Consider the following 20,186-nt stretch of genomic DNA (forward strand, 5'->3'; position numbering starts at 1 on the left):
GTGGTTCACCGGTTAGAGACTGCCTTTTAAATAAGGCTACACTCTCAAATTCCTAAAGGAAACTTGCCTGAAAGGTTCTGGCTACGGGCAGCTCCTGGTAACCAGTGATAACCAGTGAGTGAGGCTTTGATGGACTGTTGAACTGTGATGGAACCACAACGACCTGAGCTTACAAGACAGCCGCTGTGGTTTTGCTACACCCCGCACCCCATAGTGCTTTTGTGGTTTGCAGTGTCAATGGAATTCCAGGAAAATAAGCATTAAGTGATGAGTGTTTGACAAAAATAATACTGAAATAATACATTAAGTCAATTCTTTGTCAAGCTATTCTTGTTGTCAAGCTATTTTTGCTTTCTACTGCTGTATTAGAGAGCAACTTACTTTTTAAAGGTCTGCTCCATGCAGTTAAAGTCTGAATCTGAGTTCTTGGATGGTACTAGAGAGGAATGTGTACTGAAGTACTCATGTGGTTGAAGGCAGCATTCTGCCAGCCAGCAGCAGTATCAACACATGAGTCAATAGTAATCCATTCTGTGCTCCAGATGTTAGCAGTGCTGCTGTGAAATGTTGGATCTGCTAAGAAGCTGAAGTTTCTCTCTTAGTTAAGGATGTTTTGCAGAGCCTTTTAAGTAGAACCTGCTGAACTCATGTTTTTAACTTCTAGATTGCTGGACTTGAACTGTTTCTTGCTGATGGCTGTAATGTCATGAGAGAGGAAGACAGGATTGCAATTAATATATATGTATATGTTCTGAAATACTCTGTTCATTCTACAGGTTGAAGACTAAGGAATGGTTAAAAAGCAAAAGCAACAAGTGCCTGTTCTCCAAATACGCCTGGCATCTTGCAAAGCCTTATTTGACTGTGTTAATGATCAGTTGTACAAGGAAAAGCTAACAAGGTTATAGCTTACTGTCACGGTTCTGCTCACTTCCTAGTGGCTGCTTTCCACTGCTGTAGGCCTTAGCAGGTTGCAAACTGAAAAGTAATTGGGAGAGTAAATATAGAAGCATGTATTTGAGGCCATCATTCCTTTGCCTGTGATTCTGTCAGATGTAATAGCTCAGTGCCAACTACAGCCTCAATTGCTGTATTTGTGGCAAGAGAAAATGCTTCCTTTTAATTGATAGTGAGATGAGCTTTGATTGGAAGCACACCCCAGGCCTGCATTTCTATTCCTTGTGCAGAGGTGGGGGCAGGAGAGCTGCAATCTGCCTGGAAAGATCAGTGGGTTCTGCACAACGCAGCAGCCCAGACAGCCCTGTCCCTGTGAGTGACTCATCATGGTGGGAGCTGAGTCAGGGGAAGAGTGGGCGACGTCGCCTGCCCCAGCCCCAGTGATGGAGGGCAGATAGATGGGTGTGTGAAGCAATTGTCCTCTTGCGGCAAGGAAACAGTCTGATGAAGATATCCTTGGGGATGAGCAACCTGTGATGTATGCCACATCTAAACCACTCCCGTGGCTTTTCACTTATCAACCCACTGGCAGCACGCAGCAGCCAATTCTTAGGAAGCTAAAATGTTCCACTCAGTAGGAAACCCTCATATATTACAAATAATCTGTCCTTTGCTGTTTGTGTGGTGTCGTGAAGGTATATGATCAAACAGAGATAATAAACCTTCCTTTTACCAAATCTACAGACTTATATCAGGTATTTTGTTATTTTATGCTTTTGTTATTTGCTAGAATATGGAAACTTATTAACCCCTCTGATGTGTTGCTCTGATCAGGACAGTGGTGTAACAGCTGGGAGAGCCAAGTCACTACATCATAACAGTTTTTCTTGTTCATGGTCTTCCCTATGAAGAGGTGACAGAATAAGGAATATAAGCAACAAGTGTCAAGCGTGGGCACAGGAACTTTCTCTTTTCTGTCAGATGTTTAGTTTTCTGGTTGACTTCCTTAAGTATTTATTATTATCTCTTGGCAGGAAGGACAATTGGCTGCAACACTCTTTACCTGAGCAGACCTCACACTGCCCTTGTGCTTATGTTTGTCAGGCTGTCCTATACAACACAGCAGTCAGGCAGGCTGTAAAACTCAACAACTGATTACTTTAACTTGTGTATTTTCATTAAATCAGTATAAAATGAAATAGACTTTTTTTATATTAAGCAACTTTCTCTGTGAGGTCAGAAACTGAAGTTATCACCCCAAAGTTCAGTTCTTCTCCCTGAGATCCTGCATGTGTCTTTTCTTTCATGTGTGTGCCACACTAATGGGGTAGACACCACCAAGAGCGGCACAGCGCTTTAGATTTGCCCTCCAAGATAAACAGGAAGCTGTTCCTAATTCTGAAATGTGATTCATTGTTTAGTTGGTGACAAAGCAGACTTTTTTTTTTATTTTAAAGGGGGGTGGAGAAGGTCCTTGGGTTCTTTATGAGGAATAAATCATTAAAAGACAAACAAAATATAACGTGCTAAGTGATCCTGAGCCAGCGTTTCAATATACCGCTTTGACTGCACTCAATGAAGCTGATTCCCTCCGAACACAGGAAGTCTCGCTGGTTGTGAGACGGTGTTTATTTTGTTCAGCGAGTTAATGTGCAGCTCCGTGCCACCTCTTATGTCCGTATCAGGTTGCCTACAGGTGTTCTGTCTGCTTCCTTATTTTCTCCATCTTTCAGGGTGGACTGCTGCCAGCTGGGCTCACGCTGAACCACCGGCCTTATAACCCGCACAGCTCTTAGAGCAGGACGACCTCTAGTCAGACCGAGTCTAACAAGTCACCAGCTGTCCCCGAGCTGCCGTGGAGCGGTCCCAGCCCTTCGGAGGGCCCCGAGATACGGTAGGGAGCGTGTACCCCGCGGCATGTCTTCTGTGCCACGCATCCCCATCCCAAAGGCCTCAGCACCGCCGTTCCGCCACCCGGCCGGCTCTCCGGGCTTGCTGTGCTCGTGGCTTTCCGCGCTGCTCTCGGCGCTTCCTCTTCTAGCTGTTTTTCAGTCCAATCGGGCCTTCGGTTCGGGCTCCGGATCAGGCCGGGCGGTGGCGAGAGCAGGGCCCGCCCCCGGCACCACATGATGCCGCTCCTCCTTCCTGCCGTCCCGCCGAGAAAAGGGAACTGGGCGCGGGGCAGAGGAAGCGGCCCGTTCCTGCTCCCGATCCCGCTCCCACGCCGGCGCCGCCCTCCGCCCCTTCCATTCGAGCGGGGCCGGGCCGGGATCGCAGCGGGCCATGGCCGGGATGCGGGCGCTGCTGCTGCTGGGCTGCGCGCTGAGCGCCGGCAGCGCATTCAACTTAGACGTGGAGCGGCCGGTCGTGTACTCGGGCGCCGAGGGCAGCTACTTCGGCTTCGCCGTGGACTTCTACGCTCCCGACCCTTCCTCGTAAGTAGGCGGCCCCGCGGTCCCTCGGCCCTGCGGTCACGGAGCGGGTCTACAGCGCTTCTTCGGGCTGCTCCGCTGCCCGGCAGCCGTCCTGTCTGCGTGTGTATTGCAACATCTCCTCTGTCCTAATCCCTCGGAGCTTGTTATTAAAAGAAAATATGTTCTGTTTGTTTTCTTCTCTTTGTATCTGTGCATCTCACCCCTGCTGCCTTTCGCATCAAACCGCTTTGTGAAACAAAGTCGCTCCGCGGCTCTCACAACACCTTTTCTTTTCAGGACGGAGGTAAAAAGCAGCTGAGTTCAAGTGATTTAAATTCAGTTAAAGCACTTCGGATTGACTAGTGGTACAGCAGAGTTAATAGCTCTCAGAAGCTCAAGCTGCTGTTTTGTTAGCTGCTGTAAAGCACGTTGAGGAAACGTGTACGTAAAACCCAGTCCGTGAGTCAGTGTTGATGTTTTATCAGGGTTTATCCTGGCTCAGGATGTAATTGCAGTTCCAAGTGGCCGAAGGTGTGACTTCACAATGTAAAAGGGACCTTTCATAGACAGAAGCACTGAGTTTGATAATCTGTTGTTCCCACGTATGTAGTATGTTGTTCCCAGCATGTAGTTAAGCATTGGGAAGAGATGATTCCTGTATGCACACCCACGGAACCCTGACTGCTGAGGCTGGGAATGCTTTCCCAGTGCTGTGTGCAGCATTTTGTTGGGATGGCTGGCCCCCTGTGTAGGAGATAGGTTGTATCAGAGTACAGCTCGTGTATGCCTGTGGAAATAGAAATCTCTCTCAGATCCCTCTTTCCTTTAGCACGTGGAGTGAAGGTAGATAAGTCACTGGTCTTATGAACTACCAGTAATGCTACAAACTACTCAAGTCCAATAGTTTGGCTTGTGATTCTAGAAAAGCATTTTCTTTTTTGCCTTGGGAAAAGAGGTGCCTGTACCTTTGCAGGGTTTCGTAACAACTATTTAATTGGTGGTTAATATATCTCTTCACAAAGATTATGTTATGAAAGAAAGGTGAAAATGAGTACTGTAAACTTTTAAAGGTGTTATTTAGTTTGGTGGGCATCTCAAAACTAGTGAAGTAAGAGTGAGGAGGGAGGCAAGTTACCACTTGCTCCACAGATTGCATTTATAACAATGTATGTCTTTCTTCACTTGGCATTATGAATGTTTATTTTTAGACTTTTCTGGTATGTCCAGAGAGAACGTTTTAATTCCATTAAAGCATCTCAAATAGTTTCTCTCGTAAGCTGGTCTGTGAATGCCATTAGGGGAAACCAATGGACTGTGAGAAGCGTGGCTTTTCTATCGAGCCCTCACCAGGGTATTTTGAAGGTTATGCAATAAATGTAGTTGAAAAATAACCTTGCTTGTTGGTGTTCGTGAGTTGAGCTTTGCTAAGTTTCTATGTATTTATGCCTGAAACTCTTGTATGAAGGAGAAAAAAACAAAGATCTGAACAACAACGAAGTCTGGAGGATAAACATCACAGCCAGAATGAGTCTGTGAAGTTAGGATCCATCTTCTAGGGGAATTACTCTTCAACCTGCTTATTTGGCTATGCCTGTTTCAAAACCAGCTGCCTTATCTGATATGAGGTAGTGGTGCTTGTGAATGGGAGACTTTTCTCTTTAACACAGCAGAGCAGATTCTGGTAAAAGGAAGCATTTAGTTCTACATCATGGCTTCTTTTGGATGTCACTGCCTGTGCTTCATGAGGACTTCCTCAGAAAAGTGCTGATGAGTCGTGTGTCTGAGAGCTGTGGGAGTTCCTGGAAGAAGTTAACAGCCTTGTTTGGTCTGCCTTTGTGCTCCATCTGTTCCTTAGTTTGCAGCTTCTGCATTTTACCACTTGCATGAGCCTGGTAGCATAGAAGTTCCTGCTCAGAATGGACCTCACTTACATAGGCAGGCATTTATATGGTGAAGCATTTTAATAAGTAAATGCTTATTGTGTAATGAGCTTCACTAACGTGTGGTTCTCTGGCTGCTTAGCGATTGCTTTTAGCCAAGGGTTGGCTAATGCTGGGCTGACTTGCTGCTTAACGCCTTCCGAGTGTAGAAGTGCTGCTGGTCTGGATATATGTTGCTGAATGCCTTCCAGTAAATTATCTTACATAAACATTAACTAGAAATGATGCCAGACAATTTATTGGTTAAACTACAGGAATACTCTACTACTTCTTCTGTGGTGTAAACACAGGTTTATTATTATTATTTTGAAAGGGGAAGAAAGGGGTGTAAGAGGTGTTCATCTTACTTAAATATCATCTCAAGTAAGTCAGAATACATCATTCTTTGTCTTCTTTCATGCCTTAAGTCAAAAAGGGTTTACCCACTTTTGCTTGCAGAAAGGAGGCAGCCAAGCCCAGTATCGATTCCTCTGATACCTCAAGTAGTTTTAGCTTTAACCTTAACACGGGGGCCTTATCCATTCATATCTCTGACCTGTTAGAATGTCAATAAGAGCTGTGTCTGTGCCTGAAGTTTGGAATCTTCTATTTCTTCTTTTTGCTCCAGGATATTTCTCCTGGTGGGAGCTCCAAAAGCCAACACCTCCCAGCACAACGTGGTAGAAGGGGGCCAGGTGCTGCAGTGTAACTGGAATTCCAACAGGAACTGCCAGCCCATCATCTTCGACCCCACAGGTAATGTGCCGTTTGCTGCAGGGGAGAGGACTCTGCCATGATCCTGGGGTGTTGCAGGAGGGATTCTTGCTCACATGGTGCTTCCTGATGGTTGATTTGGATGCATCAGTTTTTGGACTAACAAGAAATCAAGACTTGGCCTCTCTATGTCGTTGTTGTTGTTTTTCTTGTCTCTTAGGAAGCACTGTTATATTTGGTATGTGTTGAAAGCCAAATTGAGTGTACCTGCTGCTTCTTTTAGTATTATTATTATATTATTATTTTATTAACCTGATGGTTTATTATGTTTTTGTCTGTAATGTCTAGCACATTTAAAGCATTTAACAATCTAATTTCTGATAAACACTGAGGGACATGAGATGCCTTTTAAGAACATGGCATGTGGGGATTGGTGTGATCCTTATTTCATAGCAGAGTAGGTCGCGTATGAGGAAATATTCAGAGGCTTAATCTGAAACTGGGGATATGAACTTTAAACCATGGGGGGAAAAAAAACAATGCGTTTTCTTTATTTTTCTTCTTGGATGTAGCTTTGTAATGTATTACATTCCTGATAGGAATTCTCAGGATGCTTCAGGTCAGAGGCATTGCTTACCTGTCTCTGAAGTGTATCAGAGCTGAGCAGCAGCAATGCCGACATAAAACATCTCGCTCAGCCTTCATGCTCTAGTACACACAGTGATTTCCACAAGCTGTGGCAGGTCATGTGAGAATGTGCTGTGAGTGCTTTTCTGCTTGTGCTGGTCAGTGCTGCACCGGGATTTCCTCAGCCTGTTTCAGGCCAGTGGAAAAAGCTATGTGTGTCCTGGGAATGCCTAAGAAAGATCTGTGTGGTATGAAGGAGGAAACACCTGTGCTTTCAAGTCTGGTAGGGTACAATTCATTTCAGCCTATGCTGCTGACTTGTCAGTCTACAGGTCCTCTATAAATCAGGTACAAATATACTGAGGAGGCTTTTCACTCAGTCCCAGAGTTGAGATATAACATAGAATGCTGCTGGTATTCAGTTCTTAGGTGTTTTTGTTTGTATTTCTGATAACTGGCATGTTATCAACTTATTGCTCGTTCAAAAGTACAACCACAAGTGATGCTCGTAATGATTCACACAAGACCCGTGTTGGTATCTATCCACAGCAGCCTACAGAAGCCTTTCTTTCAGACTACTTAAGTATACTTTTTTAGTATTTTTAAGCATAATCTCGATGTCTGTAGGTAATATTTTCCAGTTATATAACAGCTGAAGAACATCTTGCAGGGGAAGTTGTGTCTCTGTTAGGTTCCAGGTGCGTCTTGAGAACTGCTTTGGGCTCATCTTTACAGCAGGCACAGTAGTTAGAAACAAAGTCCTCACTGCTTCATTTGGTGTCTGTGCTTAAGATACGTGTTATTCAACAAACAAGCAGCATTTTGCTAGTAATCTGCCATTTAAGTAATGGATGTGCTAATCATTTGTGTTTTAGCATTAGGACTAGCAGGTCTTAGTGGCTTAAGAGAATTTATGTCAGGCATGTTTTAACTCAATCCAGCTTTGTGTCAGTGAAGTGGGAAATAATGCATTTGTCGATTATTCTCTGGGTGAAAAGGGCTATTGTGTGTCAGTGTAATAAAATAATCAATGCTCTGAAACAAAATAAATTGTCCTTTTCTTTGTCTGTAACACAATGGTTGATTCCCTACATTAGAATGACCAAATCTTACGCCAGAGCAGTGCAGTCCCCCACTCCTGCTTGTCCCTACCTTACTGCATTGCACCAGGAATCAGAGGAGACTTACGATGCTCCCTCCTCACAGGAGAGAAGTAGCTGATGATGTGACCATTGATGTGCAGTGCTAATGGGAAGGGTGTTTTTTATAGACAGCTAAATGCAGTCTCTGCAAGAATTCAAGCTCATCTATCACTTCTTCAACATTTGCTGTTGTGGTTTATAATTGCGGAGGCACTGCCTAGCTCTGGAAAGACAAAGCAGATCTATTTTAGATTATTTAGCTGTTTTGTTAATAGGGAAAGTAGCATGCCTTCTGTATAATTCATTAGCTGGGTTTCTTCAGAATTCTCTAATTGCTTACAGTTGGTGACAAACCTACTCTTTGTAAACTATACGGGCATTTGTATACATGGCTTTCTCTGCATCTCTGTCCTCTTGTCTGTGGCTGACAAGGTCTGCACAATGTCTGGCATGATCAGAATTGTCTGCTTTAAGGCACAGTCATGCTTGTGCCTCCTGGCTCCTGTGCCAGATGGCACAGGCAGCATGGCCAGGCCGAGTCACCGCATCACACGCGCAGCATGAGTGAAGAGGCTGTGTCCCTGTGCTGTGAGTGCAGCACAGCAATGAGCAAGTCTTATTCCGAGTGAGGTTTACTATGTTCACTGACCTTCTGGTTGTATTACAGGTAGGGTACAACAGAGGTAATGCAAGGGAGGCACCTCTTATTTTTTTCCCCCCTCATTTTCTTTTCCTCATAAACTCATAACTTATTAATATTTGTACATTATTAATGATTACCTCAAGCTGTGATTCCTTTTCTGCATTTGTGCAGAGGCCACACTGAGCTCATCAGTGCCTTAATAGAAACAGGTTTTATTTTCTGTCACTTGATTTGGCTTAAATATAATTATTAGCAGTTCAATCACTTAAAGCTGTTGCATTGTATATAGCTGTAGCAAGAAGGTACTGCCTCTTAGATACTGACTTTTGAAGGAGTTATTCAAGTGCTTATTTCCTATTCGCCATATTGGTCGCTCACCCTCAGCTCCTCTGGAGAAGTGGTATAAGTAATTGAACTGATGCTTAAATCCTTGCTTGTATAGCCTTGCTTTTTTTTTCCTCTCTCCTGTGTTTAACTCCTGCTCTTTTAGGGGAGGTAACTGGGGGCCTCACAAGATGAGCCTATTCATGGAGCTCTCCTATCTTTCATGCCGAAGATACGTGAATATACACATATTCATATATATATGGAAGTTTTTATCTGAATATGTAACATAAAATTCATTGTTTAAATATATATTACAGTTTTTAAGCTGCTAGCCAGAAATTGTTGTTCTTTTGCCGTTCCTATACAAGCTGTTTTCTCACCTAAAGAATCAATAGAATTGTGTGTGGGAGGGAGGTTCTCCCTTTGCCTTCATGAACTAGGACTCCCTGCGCGGTGGGAGAATGTTTTACACGTGTGCCTGTGTGCGTGCATGTCTGTGTGCACATTGCACTAATTGCTTTTGACATTCTGGTATACATGGTGGCTTTGGAAGGCAAAATGTTTACATCGCACATTAACACTTCCCAAATGTAAAGATGCTTCACTGTGGGGCTTCTGAGAGTTTTAGCACTGACATCAGTTGGCTTTGATTTAGTGTCGTTATGACTATGTGAAAATTGCATAACAAATGTGTTGTAGAACATGCCCCCAAATTCGAGGTACATATGGCTGTGCTGCATGTGTTTTTTTGTGTGTAGCCAGAATGATAGAATACCTTTTTAATCCCTTCAAAAGGGCTTTAAAATATCATTGGGCAAACATTTCAGACAGGCTTTTTTTAACACTTTGAAGTAAAATTAAGAAGAGTCCAACCACTCAGGAAAGCTTCCCTGCATGCACGACTTTGTTCCTCTGCTGCATAAGTAACGTATCAATCCGTGCCTGTGTCTCTAACCGGTTATCCTGCTGCTAGAAACAGACCTTGCTAAAAGTGTCAAACAAGAACTGAACTTTATTGTGTTGTTCCTGTTTATCTTGCTGATTCAGTGACTAAACACTCCACTGTCACTAAACTGAAGTTCCTTGTCATTATGTTCTTCTGTGTTTTGACTTCTTATTGCATTTGCCACAGCTTCACCACAAACTGAATTGAATTGTTATGTAAAATAATTGGGATTTGTTTTCCTTCTGTTTGAGTAGACTTCCAAGAGCTTCAGTGTGTAGGCAGGTATATTTCTTCAGGATGAGAAGCTGGTAGAAACTCACATGAAAGTAGCACATAATTCCAAGTTGCCACAGTGCTGTGTAACGAACGATGTTATCAAATCATTTTCTTTGCAAGGTGTTATATATTTTGTTTACAAATTACAAAGTATCTCAAACTTTAAGGACTCATTGAGAAAATGTTTGTTTTCATTTGAACCTGGCTTAAAATGGGAAACCTACTTTTACAGGTTCCCTCTGCATTTTTGTTGTTTTTTATGTACAAACCATAAAGTTCTGCAGTGATCCATGTAAGCAGTTGGAGTTAATCAAACTGTACACGTGTGAGCAATATGCTTACACATTAATGTAAATATGCTCACAAATCAATGTAAACCAAATGAGTTTCTGAAGTACTTCTTATCCAAAAGGAAACAGTCTTCCTCATGACTTGATTGTACTTTCCATCTTTTGGCCTATCTATATCAATCAAGAATATTGGGAACTGAGTTGGTAGAAGCAGGAATTCTTCAATAGTCCCATGACTTTGAATAAATTACTAATGAAATATTTTTATGCTGTTAAGTTTTGAGTCAGAGCTGTAACTGGAAGATGCTCTGGCTCCAGAACAGGATGCTTGGAAGTGCAGCTTGTTATGGCGGCATAAAAAAAAAAAAAGAAAGAAAGAAAAGAAAAGCAGTGTTCAGACACTTTCAAGAGCTTCAGCACATAGATTGATCTGATGAGATGCAGAATGCAGACAGTTCTACACACTATTACAAGGGAAAATATGCTCATCAAACAACTTTGAACTTCTGTGCTAATGAGCTGCAGATTTCTTGAACAGATTTTCTTTTTAGCACACACAGCACTGGCTGTTTGGATAAGTGCTTTGTTGTGCTCCTGTGATATGCTTGGCGTAACAGATTGATGCAAGGCTAAATTATCATTCATTCTTTCGGTGAAAAGCTTTTCTTATTGTTGTGATAGATCTCAAAACTCAAGGTTAGGATGTCTCACAGAAATGACTAAGTGCTAAAAATGAAGAGCATCTCCAGTGCTGAAGTCGTATTCAGTTCTGTGCATTGTGCTCTTGCTCCTTTGGGGAAGCTACTGCCTGCATACAGGTTTGCCGCTTGGCCAGTTGTTTTGTTCTTCTTTTCCACACCTTCCCATGTTTTTCACACGTCAGAGTTGTTTCAAATGAATGACAGAGTCTTAATTGTTTTTGGATTAAATTCTCTAAAGTGTGTTTGTTTAGATCAGTGCTGAAAGGTGGGGAAAAAGCTTTTGAAAAGGAAAATACTAATAAAAACTCCCCCTCTTCTTCATTATGTTCCCAACTTGTGGGTTTTTTTTAATTCTCGTTTAGTTTCTCTCCGTTCCCAAGTGGGTGATTGTAGACAATAGGAGTCTTTGTGTGGAAGCTTAAACCACCAGTTTGGCATAGCTGTATCTATCTGTGACCTATTTAGTTTGAAGTGGATATTTTAACTTGCTTGTGCAGCTTTATCCTGTAGCACAGCACAGTGTAAGATCTGCTGATGTTGAGAAGTCATGACTTGCGTGGGTGTTGTGAGCTTGTATTTTAAGGCTCTGATGATCTGCACAATTGAGTCAGTTATTCATAACAGCTTCATTTCCACCTGTGGAATGAGTGGGAAAGAATAAAGAACTGGGGGATAGGTCAGTATTTTGTGGGAATGGCGTGCCTTTGCGAATACTTTTAATCTGTAGGAGATTGGTTTATTAGGATTAAGGTGCACTTTGTGTGGGTATTTCCTATTGATTTAGTCAACAGCAAACCAATAAGTCCTGTGAAGACTATTCATTCTTTGTTGTGGAACGAATCAATTTTATCTCATTGAATCTATGATTACCTCAATCTCATTGAAGTTCAGTTGTTATCCTTATCATGTGCTGGGATGACTAAAGTCAGCCTTGGGCTTTTGGTACCCCTCTGAATACAAAAGAGGGAGGTAGAATGTATAAAACCTCCTCCACTTGTTATTACAGCTGAGGGTGGAAAAATGCTCATGCTTTCATGATTAGGTAGGCTCCTAAAGGAATGCTGTTGGCTCTGTTTGAGTAGCTGGATCCCAACTGCATGACAAGCTGGAAAAAAAGGCTCTTAGTTATATTAGGCAAAGGATAAGATCCAGTTGTTCCAGCTCCGCCCAGAGAAAGAGACAGGATTTGTAGGAGCGGGAAGGGGAGTAAGTGGGAATCTTTGTTCCTCTCTATTCTGAGCCAGTATCAAAGCATTGTTGCTAAACCGTGGTGAGTCATCAGCTGCCTCACGGCACTGGGGCTTTCAGGTGAAGGTAAACTTGGACTTGCTCCTTCTTGCCTGTAACTGAGGTTGAAATCTCTGAGGTTTTAAATGGCAGCTAGTTTTCTGCTGTGTCAAATTCTGGCTTATGATAACAGTGCTCTGGTATATTTCATAGGGTTGTTTTGCTTCTGCCTACCTACATTGTGTTTCCCTTTACCTAGAACTGGCTATATGACTGACTTTGTCTTTGTTACAGAGAGGTTTATTTTGACAGAAATATGGTGAATTGGGTGGCCATTTAAGATTTACAACTTAGTGTTTATAGCATGCTGATACTGAGCCAGGCTTCTTCAGTTCACTGCCTCTTGTCTCACGGTTGTTTCAGTTCAGTCTGGTACTCCAGATCAAAGCTAAATGGATGAGTACAGTTCTCTCCTTATACAAAAATCAGACAGGTTACAGACAGCTGTTGTCATTTCATGTATTTCTATAACGGATCACATTTGCATTGGGAAAAAGAAGGCAGCAGCTTCCGCAATCAGGTAGCCAAAAGAAAATCAGTGCTGAAAAAGCTTTTGATCTTATTATTTTTATTTGAAGGATGACCAAGACTTTTTTTCCCCCTTCAATATTATTTCTAGTTAACATCCCTCTACTTCGATTTTCACAAATCCTAATTCTATGTGATGAAATGGTATATTTTTTTTTATCTTATGTAGTCTAGTGAAGTGATGATCCTCTGGTCCAGGAGCACCGATGTGGGGAGTTTTCACACTCTTCTGGCCTTAACAATTTGTGGCCTTAACAACCGCATCACCCCCCATAAGAAAGAATGTTGTGAGGCCAAGTACTGTTGGCTTGCCACGTCAGCCTTTTTTCCATAATGAAAAAGATATGTGAAATCATCATATGATGTTTACTACAATGGGAAGGAGCAAAGGGGAAAACCACAGCATAAGTTGTCTTCTCAGATACGACCCTACAGTCCAATGGCACAATCCTGGAAGTAAAGTCCCATCTAGGAGAAGTCCCCAGAAAGGCTGTATTTTAATCTGGAAAATAGCATTTGTAGAACAACTCTGAATTAAAAAAAAATAAAAGTCCAAATCTAATTTGCATTATTTGGCATATTTGCTTGAATGCCTGTTTACACTGTACAGCAGTGGTGTGAAGGCACTTAAAAGACATTGTTCAGACAGTCCAGAGGAAATAAAAAATAGGAGTAAAATATCAGTGGCTATGACAACTGTCACAGCAGTAAAGGCAACTATGTTATGTGAAAAGACTCGTTTGGGTTTATAAATCCCTGTATGTCTAAATCCTGTCTATATTAGTTTGCTTTGTTTAAAGTAGCTGCTGTTTTTAAACAATTAGAGGGGGAGTTTTTTTTCCTTCCTCTTATTCATCCCCTCTCTCCTCCTCACTGATAACTTATGCAATGATAAAACAATAACAAAACCAGGCCCTTGAATTCTATGAAAACTTAAACAAAGTCAATCTCAATGTCAGTTTGTTTCACAGAAGAGTTAATATACCTTATTTAACCTTGATTTGCTCCAATGAAGGTTCACGTGTTTTTTATGTTTGTTTTTCCCAGTCAAGAACAGAAACCCACATGGCTTCTTATTTAAAGCAAGGGGTTTTTTGATGGCAAAGTGTTTTCCAGGTTTCCTCTTAAGATCATTATTTCCTTGGGAGAACTAAAGCTGAGGGAAAGAATCATAATCTCTTTCTGTGTTTTTTCATCCTATGGGGAATTTTGAAGGGAGGTGGGTGGACAAATAAAACCAACTTTTCCTCTGGAATGGAGAGTAGGGGCCTGAATTTTAATGTTTACAATGCATGTGTTAAGTCTATGCCTCCAAATTATTTTTCACTTGATTTAGTTTTCTGTGTTCTAACAAACTTTGCTGAGTGTATGTGAAACTGTTGATCACAGCCTGAACCTCTGATTAACCATCTGAGGCAAGCAACGGCGTCAGCTTAGGGAGCACAGGTGAAGGTAATACAGATGTGCTCCCTGAAGGGGTAGAGCTTGACTTCACCTCTCCTAGATCCCACTTACGGGCTGACCACTGATAAGGTAGCATCTCTTTTTGGAGATAGCTCCTTTGTGGAGTTTTTGTGGCGATCCTCAACATTCGTGAGCATCCATCTCAACACTGAGTTTCAACACTGGTGAGTCTTCTCTTATATACCTGCTGGCTATGCATTCACTTTGCATCACTACGGGGGTATATGTTTGTATCACTACGGCTATACATTTGTATCACTATGGGTATAAGCTGTGTCACAGCCAGTCCACAGCTGAAAGCAGCCCCCTTTTGGAAAGGACACCTTTACCTAGCAAAGCACCCAATGCAGGATAGACTCATTCTGAGACAGATTCTTAAGGCAGATGTTTTGTCTCATGTGTGTGAGCACTGGCATTCACTAAGGTGTCTGGTGGAGCAGCTTCTACTGTACATGCTGTGGATTTTTTTTTGTTAAGTATATGAATTTCCAGTTTTTTCTTTAAGCTTTCAGACATGACGTTGCTGGGTTGTGGAGCACTGACATGTGAAAGGTAATTAACTTGGGGTTGTGCCAGCTTCTGGCTATATCTCAAAGCCTTGTTGCTTACCTTTCAGTTTTATTTTGATAACAGTTTTCTAAAGTTATCTTTAATGTTGAGCAGAATTATTGAGCTTTTTCAATGTTGTAGAAAAAAATGATGTTGTCCCTGAAAGCCTGAAGAGGAAGATCTGTTTATTGCTGCCATCCTAGACGTTGCCTTTTCCTTGGTGTGGGTAGCACAGGAGCTTCTGTAGCTCAGGAGTACAATGGGAAAAGGCCGAGAGCTGTTGTTCTGGCAGCGTGTGCTGGGTGAACAATTGTTTCCCCTCTTTCTAGTGCAATCACTTGAGCCTGTGGACAGCTGGCACTGCTAAGAAATAATCTGTCTTTTTTTATCACCTCATTCTTTCTCAGCTGATGCGTTCAACTGAAACTTGAGGCAAATTATTTCCTTTATGCCTACAATAAAATCAGCTTGCTGATAATGTTCTATAGCTGCTTAACCACTATGCTGACAAAACCATTCCTTCTACTTATTGTCTAGTGGTTGAAGCTTATGTTGGAAGTCTCCAGATCCTCCATATGTTCTATAAGATTTAGGATAGGGTTTTGCTTTACAGTCTAAAATTGTTATATTACTTTCCATTGTAGTCATAAATAGGTAGTGGTGCATAAATACCCAAGAGCAGAGAGACATAAAATTCCACACGGTAACTGTTCCCAACAAGGTTTATATTCCTTAAAGCATACTGCTTTGTTTGGCAAGTAAAGCTGAGAGGTGGCTTTGATTTTGAGAGTAGCTGGACAAACAGAGGGTAGAAATCAAATCTCTCTTTAGAATGTGTAACCTTGGGTGTGGTGTTAGAATGAGAATAAATTGAGTTTAAACCCATAGCGCTGCCAGAAAGGATTTAGGTCCCAGCCCTGGCCCTGTATCCTTGCTCTCTCCCCAGGAGGTCAGCACTGCCTCCTTCCCCTTGAAGTTAGCAGGATTTGGCCCTGATCTAGCTGTTTGTGGGTTTTTTGTTTTTTTGTTTTTGTTTTTTTTTCCCCTATAGGATACCTTCTGTCTATGTGACCAGTGGGGAATAGGGCTATGACAAAGGTTGGCAGCAGGAACGTATGGATAGCATCACATGGAAACTTCTACTCCTTCTGAGGGCGTCTGCATCTGAAACTGTCTCAAACACATGACTGCATCCTTTAGCAAAACTGTATTTTTTCATGAGTTAAAGGCAAGCAAAGGGAAAGATATAGCAAAAAAGGGACTTTCTGTGTGTCCTCAAGACATTCCCTATTTGAAATTAATTTGTGCAGTCCTTATTTAGGTGTTATTTTTTTTTTCCTTTTTTGTGAGGAGGTGACATGCTGACCTTCAAACTATGTTTCTTCCCGAGTGTTGTGTGACAGTATGCGGTGTACATTCATTTATGCAGATATGGTTAATCATCAGACCCTCCCTGTTTAAAAAACCTATTAAGTAAGAAAGTGAATGAGTATATGGCAGAAGGAAGTTCTCTCTCTCTCTCTCTCTTTCTCTCTCTCTCTCTCTCTCTCTTTTTTTTTTCCCCCTTCATTTTCTCTTTACCTTTGAAAGTAGGAGAAAAAGAACAAAACATATCACAATAGTTCTCTGTGATGTTGTGTGCTTGGCCTTGACTTCTGCATTATTCTTTTATTAGAGCAAAATCAGAGTAGTCCAGGTCTTTGCTTGTTTTGGCTGATCGAAAATAAGAACTGCTTTTACTGTACTTTTCATGGGATTTTCCTAATGGAAGTGACACAGCCTCTCGAGACAAAGCACGCCTTAGGAGATGTCTGACTTGAAAGGAAGTTGTGATTCAAGTGGTCACAGGTCTTGAGCACCAGAACTGCTGATTTATAACAAGGTTGGGTTTGTGGTTTCCCTCCAGTCTGTGGAAGTGATGTAGGGGTGCTGAACTCTTGGACTCTTTGGTTTTAGACACTGCAAACCAGCAATTTAAGTAATGTTTAAAGAAATAATAATAATAATTCAGAGTGTTACATTCATTTTCTCATGAGGCTGGTGAAGTTTCTACTTCTCCATTGAAAGCACGTGAGAAATATGAAATGTTTTGAAGACTTCTTAGAACAGTGTAAAATACCACTCAATATGTTGCGTTTACCAGACTTCATCATCAAAGAGGGCAAAATGAAATTATTCCTCTGTATGAGTAAATTCTTACCCTTTTTTTATTACTGTCTGCTGTCACAACTTGTAAGAATGCTGATTGCTGTGCTTGGCATGCTGCATTCACAGAATAGGAATGTTAATGCTCACTAGAATAGTAGATGAATTTCTGTCTTGACTGCAGGCAATGGCAAAATTTGCCTGACTTGATCACGGTAATTATTCTTCTAGAAGCACTTTCTTAACTTAGCTTTGGCACTGATTCTTCACCAGTGCTGTAATCTGACTCGAAAATGAAATATCTGAAGTATGAGATATTTACTGTGTTCCTGTCAAAGATGCCGTAAACGTTGCGTGCTTACAACACTAAAAATAGCTTAATTTTGCCCAGAATGTAAAAATAAGCATCAATAAATCACTTTTAAAGCTTATTTCACTGAAAGAGTGACGTCTTCCAGTGTTACTGCTGTCTGCTTTTTTTCTGGGTGTGGCATAACAACTGACTAGAATGCTTTTACTTTTTACTGTAACAGTTTACTGTGAAATTATGCTTCTTTATCATTTTCTTTGCAGGCAACAGAGATTTTGCTCCCAATGATCCACTGGAATTTAAGTCTCATCAGTGGTTTGGAGCGTCTGTGAGATCCAAAAACGATAAAATTCTGGTAAGCTTGTGTTGCTTTTCAGATGGTTCAGTACTGCTGTATTGTAGTAGAAAAGACATGGAAAGATCTGGATAATTCTGAATCAGCTAATCACCTTGGTTTGTGTTTACCACAATTAGCTTTTTTGCAGTTTTGAACTGGTCATAAACTAAGGTTGTGGCAATTGTATCTGGCTTTGAGAAAAGTAGTAGTATTCATTTTCTGAAGTCAGAATGCGATAAAAAATTCTTGAAGAACTCCTTACAAATGCTGCTTTAAGAAAGTATTTCTAAAGGTTTTGCTGTAGGTCAGCTATTGTTAACAATATGAATACTTATACCCAAATGATATCTCCACTAACCCATGGTGCATCTGTCAAAACTTGCTTGGTTTCTAGAAAGCTTTAATTCTGTGCTATTAGTCCTCCTAGTCCACATCTCCCAGTGTTTCTGAGAGGACTTGGTTTTCTCACTGTAGTATCTTCTTCTTTAGGCTTGTGCCCCATTGTATCACTGGAGAACTGAAACAAAACAAGAGCGAGAGCCTGTGGGGACTTGTTACCTGCGGGATGGATCTAAATCTGTGGAATATGCACCCTGCAGGTCAAGTAAGTGTAGAGCAATTTGTTGCATTTGCGTTAGGAATTGTTCTTCTTATGTTCTTTGTTAATCTGAAGCAAGAGCTTATACAGGTATTTCCCCATTTCATATACACCATTATTGCTGTTTAAAACAAATTAAGCTAGATCCAGACACCTGTGTTCTCCTCCAACTGATGCTCAGGGTCCAGACTTAGTTTTCTCTACTACAGGCCAGAGAGAAATCTTTGATCCAAATATAATTCAAACTTGAAGATGCCAGACTTTTTATTGACCACTTCAGTAGTAATGGCTCTTGCACTGAATCGAAGTCCTTCTTTTCTCCTTCTCTTGAGATGTGTGTGTTGCTCTGTAGCCAGTGCAGTAAGCAGAAGTTGTATTAATATTTGAGATTATGCTCTTCACAGCTGTCTGAGTAGCATAACATTAGAATGACACATGTGGCACTTGAAGACCAAATCTAGACATCTCTGAAGGTTAATTATTTTTGTAGCATGAAGAAAAAACTCATTTGCACAAGACTGTGCAGAGGAAGCTTCTGATTTTCATGAATGAGTATATATTTGATGCAGTTTTAATTACATTCATTGTTCAGTTCTGAGCCTTACCCTCCAAATGTTTTGAACCATAACTGTGTAGATGAATTGGTACACAGTTTCAAAGCTTATAAGCTCTTTTTCCTGTTTTCTTTTTTTGGTTTGTTTGTTTGTTTATTTTGAATATGCAAGCCTGTAGGTTGAGTAATTGTATTAAGTTTTTTTGCAGTTTTTATTTTTTTTTCCAAGTCACTGGTGAGCAGCTGGATTGAAATCCATTGTGGTCCAACAATGGCGTTAAATAAGAATGTATGAACGTGAGTTAGTCACACTCCTAGATTCATATCTCCCTCCATTTCTGTTATGGAGCTAAATGGTCATAAGATTAAGCTAGGCGTGGATGAGTCTCAATACATGGGGATTTTTTCAGCCAGATGTGTGCTAGTTCTTTTAAGGCAATACTTCAAATATTCTATGGTTATTTACAAAGCAGATTTTTTTTCCTTAAAAGAAGCAAACTTTCTTACATATTTTCCATGATTTCTTGAATTAAACTAGCAACCTTTCTTCCTGATAATTTAAGATTAACCAAGTTTAATTAAGTTAAATTAAGATTAATTAATTTAAGACTAAACTAAGATTTTTCTTTTTTTTTTTTTCTTTTTTTTTCCCCCCCTTTTCTATCTATTCCTTAGCCACTATTGATGCAGATGGGCAAGGATTTTGTCAAGGTGGATTTAGTATTGACTTTACAAAGGTATGTGATTGTTACTTAGTTCCTGTTAGTCAGCAGACGCTTCCAGTTTAACTACCGCTGTGATTAAGTCTGTCTGCAAGCACAGACGTTATGAAACTTAATGTAAACCACCATTCCTGGGCAGGAAGGGGAGAGAAAGAAAACAATGGACTCCTTGTAAACTAAGAACAATCCGTTTAAACCATTCCAGTAGCATAAATATGTTTCTCCCTACACCTTCACAACAGTACACTTAACACTTCTAGGAGTCATGTCAAAAATAAACAACCCAGTTTTCCAGTCTCATAACTATAAGGCCCTGCTGCAGCAGTACTCAGGTAAAATGCAGTTATACGCTTTTTTACTGGAAGGACTAGTGCACGGCTAATGCTACTTGTTGAGGAAAAGTAAATTACTGCAGAAGGGAACTGGTAGACAGTGCTTTTAGAGTGGAGCTTTGTCTCAGTGACTAGGAGAAATGGGCTTCCTTTTGTTGCTGTTTTTCTTATATTTTTTTTTCTATGGTGTAACATATCTATATTTTAATTAGCAATAATTTCTCAAGTCCACTCACAATAGAACTGTGCGTGAATCTCAGAACTATCTACAATTATATTTTTATCATCATGGTTTTATCAGTTAAGTTGTTTAGTATTATCTCAGCCTGTTAAGACCCATTTGTGGTGTGGTCATCTGCTGGGTTTTTCACACCTTACAACTGCGTAGTATCCCTTTGTACTTTGCCTGAGCACACCCTTGTTATTCCACAGACTGTGGAAAGAGTAATACTGGCCCAGAAGTGT

The 20,186-nt window shown here is 41.0% G+C and overlaps 1 protein-coding gene across 1 annotated transcript in view; it reads left to right on the forward strand.

Annotated features, from left to right (window-relative positions):
- The first annotated feature begins 3,030 nt into the window (after positions 1–3,030).
- The window catches only part of ITGAV (integrin subunit alpha V), a 45,238-nt gene continuing 28,082 nt past the window's right edge, over positions 3,031–20,186 (forward strand). The window contains exons 1-5 of the mRNA XM_015867881.3: positions 3,031–3,332; positions 5,859–5,986; positions 17,443–17,534; positions 18,006–18,120; positions 19,343–19,404. Coding sequence (XP_015723367.2) covers positions 3,181–3,332; positions 5,859–5,986; positions 17,443–17,534; positions 18,006–18,120; positions 19,343–19,404 — 549 coding nt within the window. The 5' untranslated portion in view covers positions 3,031–3,180. The remainder of the gene's footprint in view (positions 3,333–5,858; positions 5,987–17,442; positions 17,535–18,005; positions 18,121–19,342; positions 19,405–20,186) is intronic.

Source organism: Coturnix japonica, chromosome 7 (assembly GCF_054131305.1).
Source record: "Coturnix japonica strain WE chromosome 7, WE-NBRP24, whole genome shotgun sequence".
Classification (NCBI taxonomy): Eukaryota; Metazoa; Chordata; class Aves; order Galliformes; family Phasianidae; genus Coturnix; species Coturnix japonica.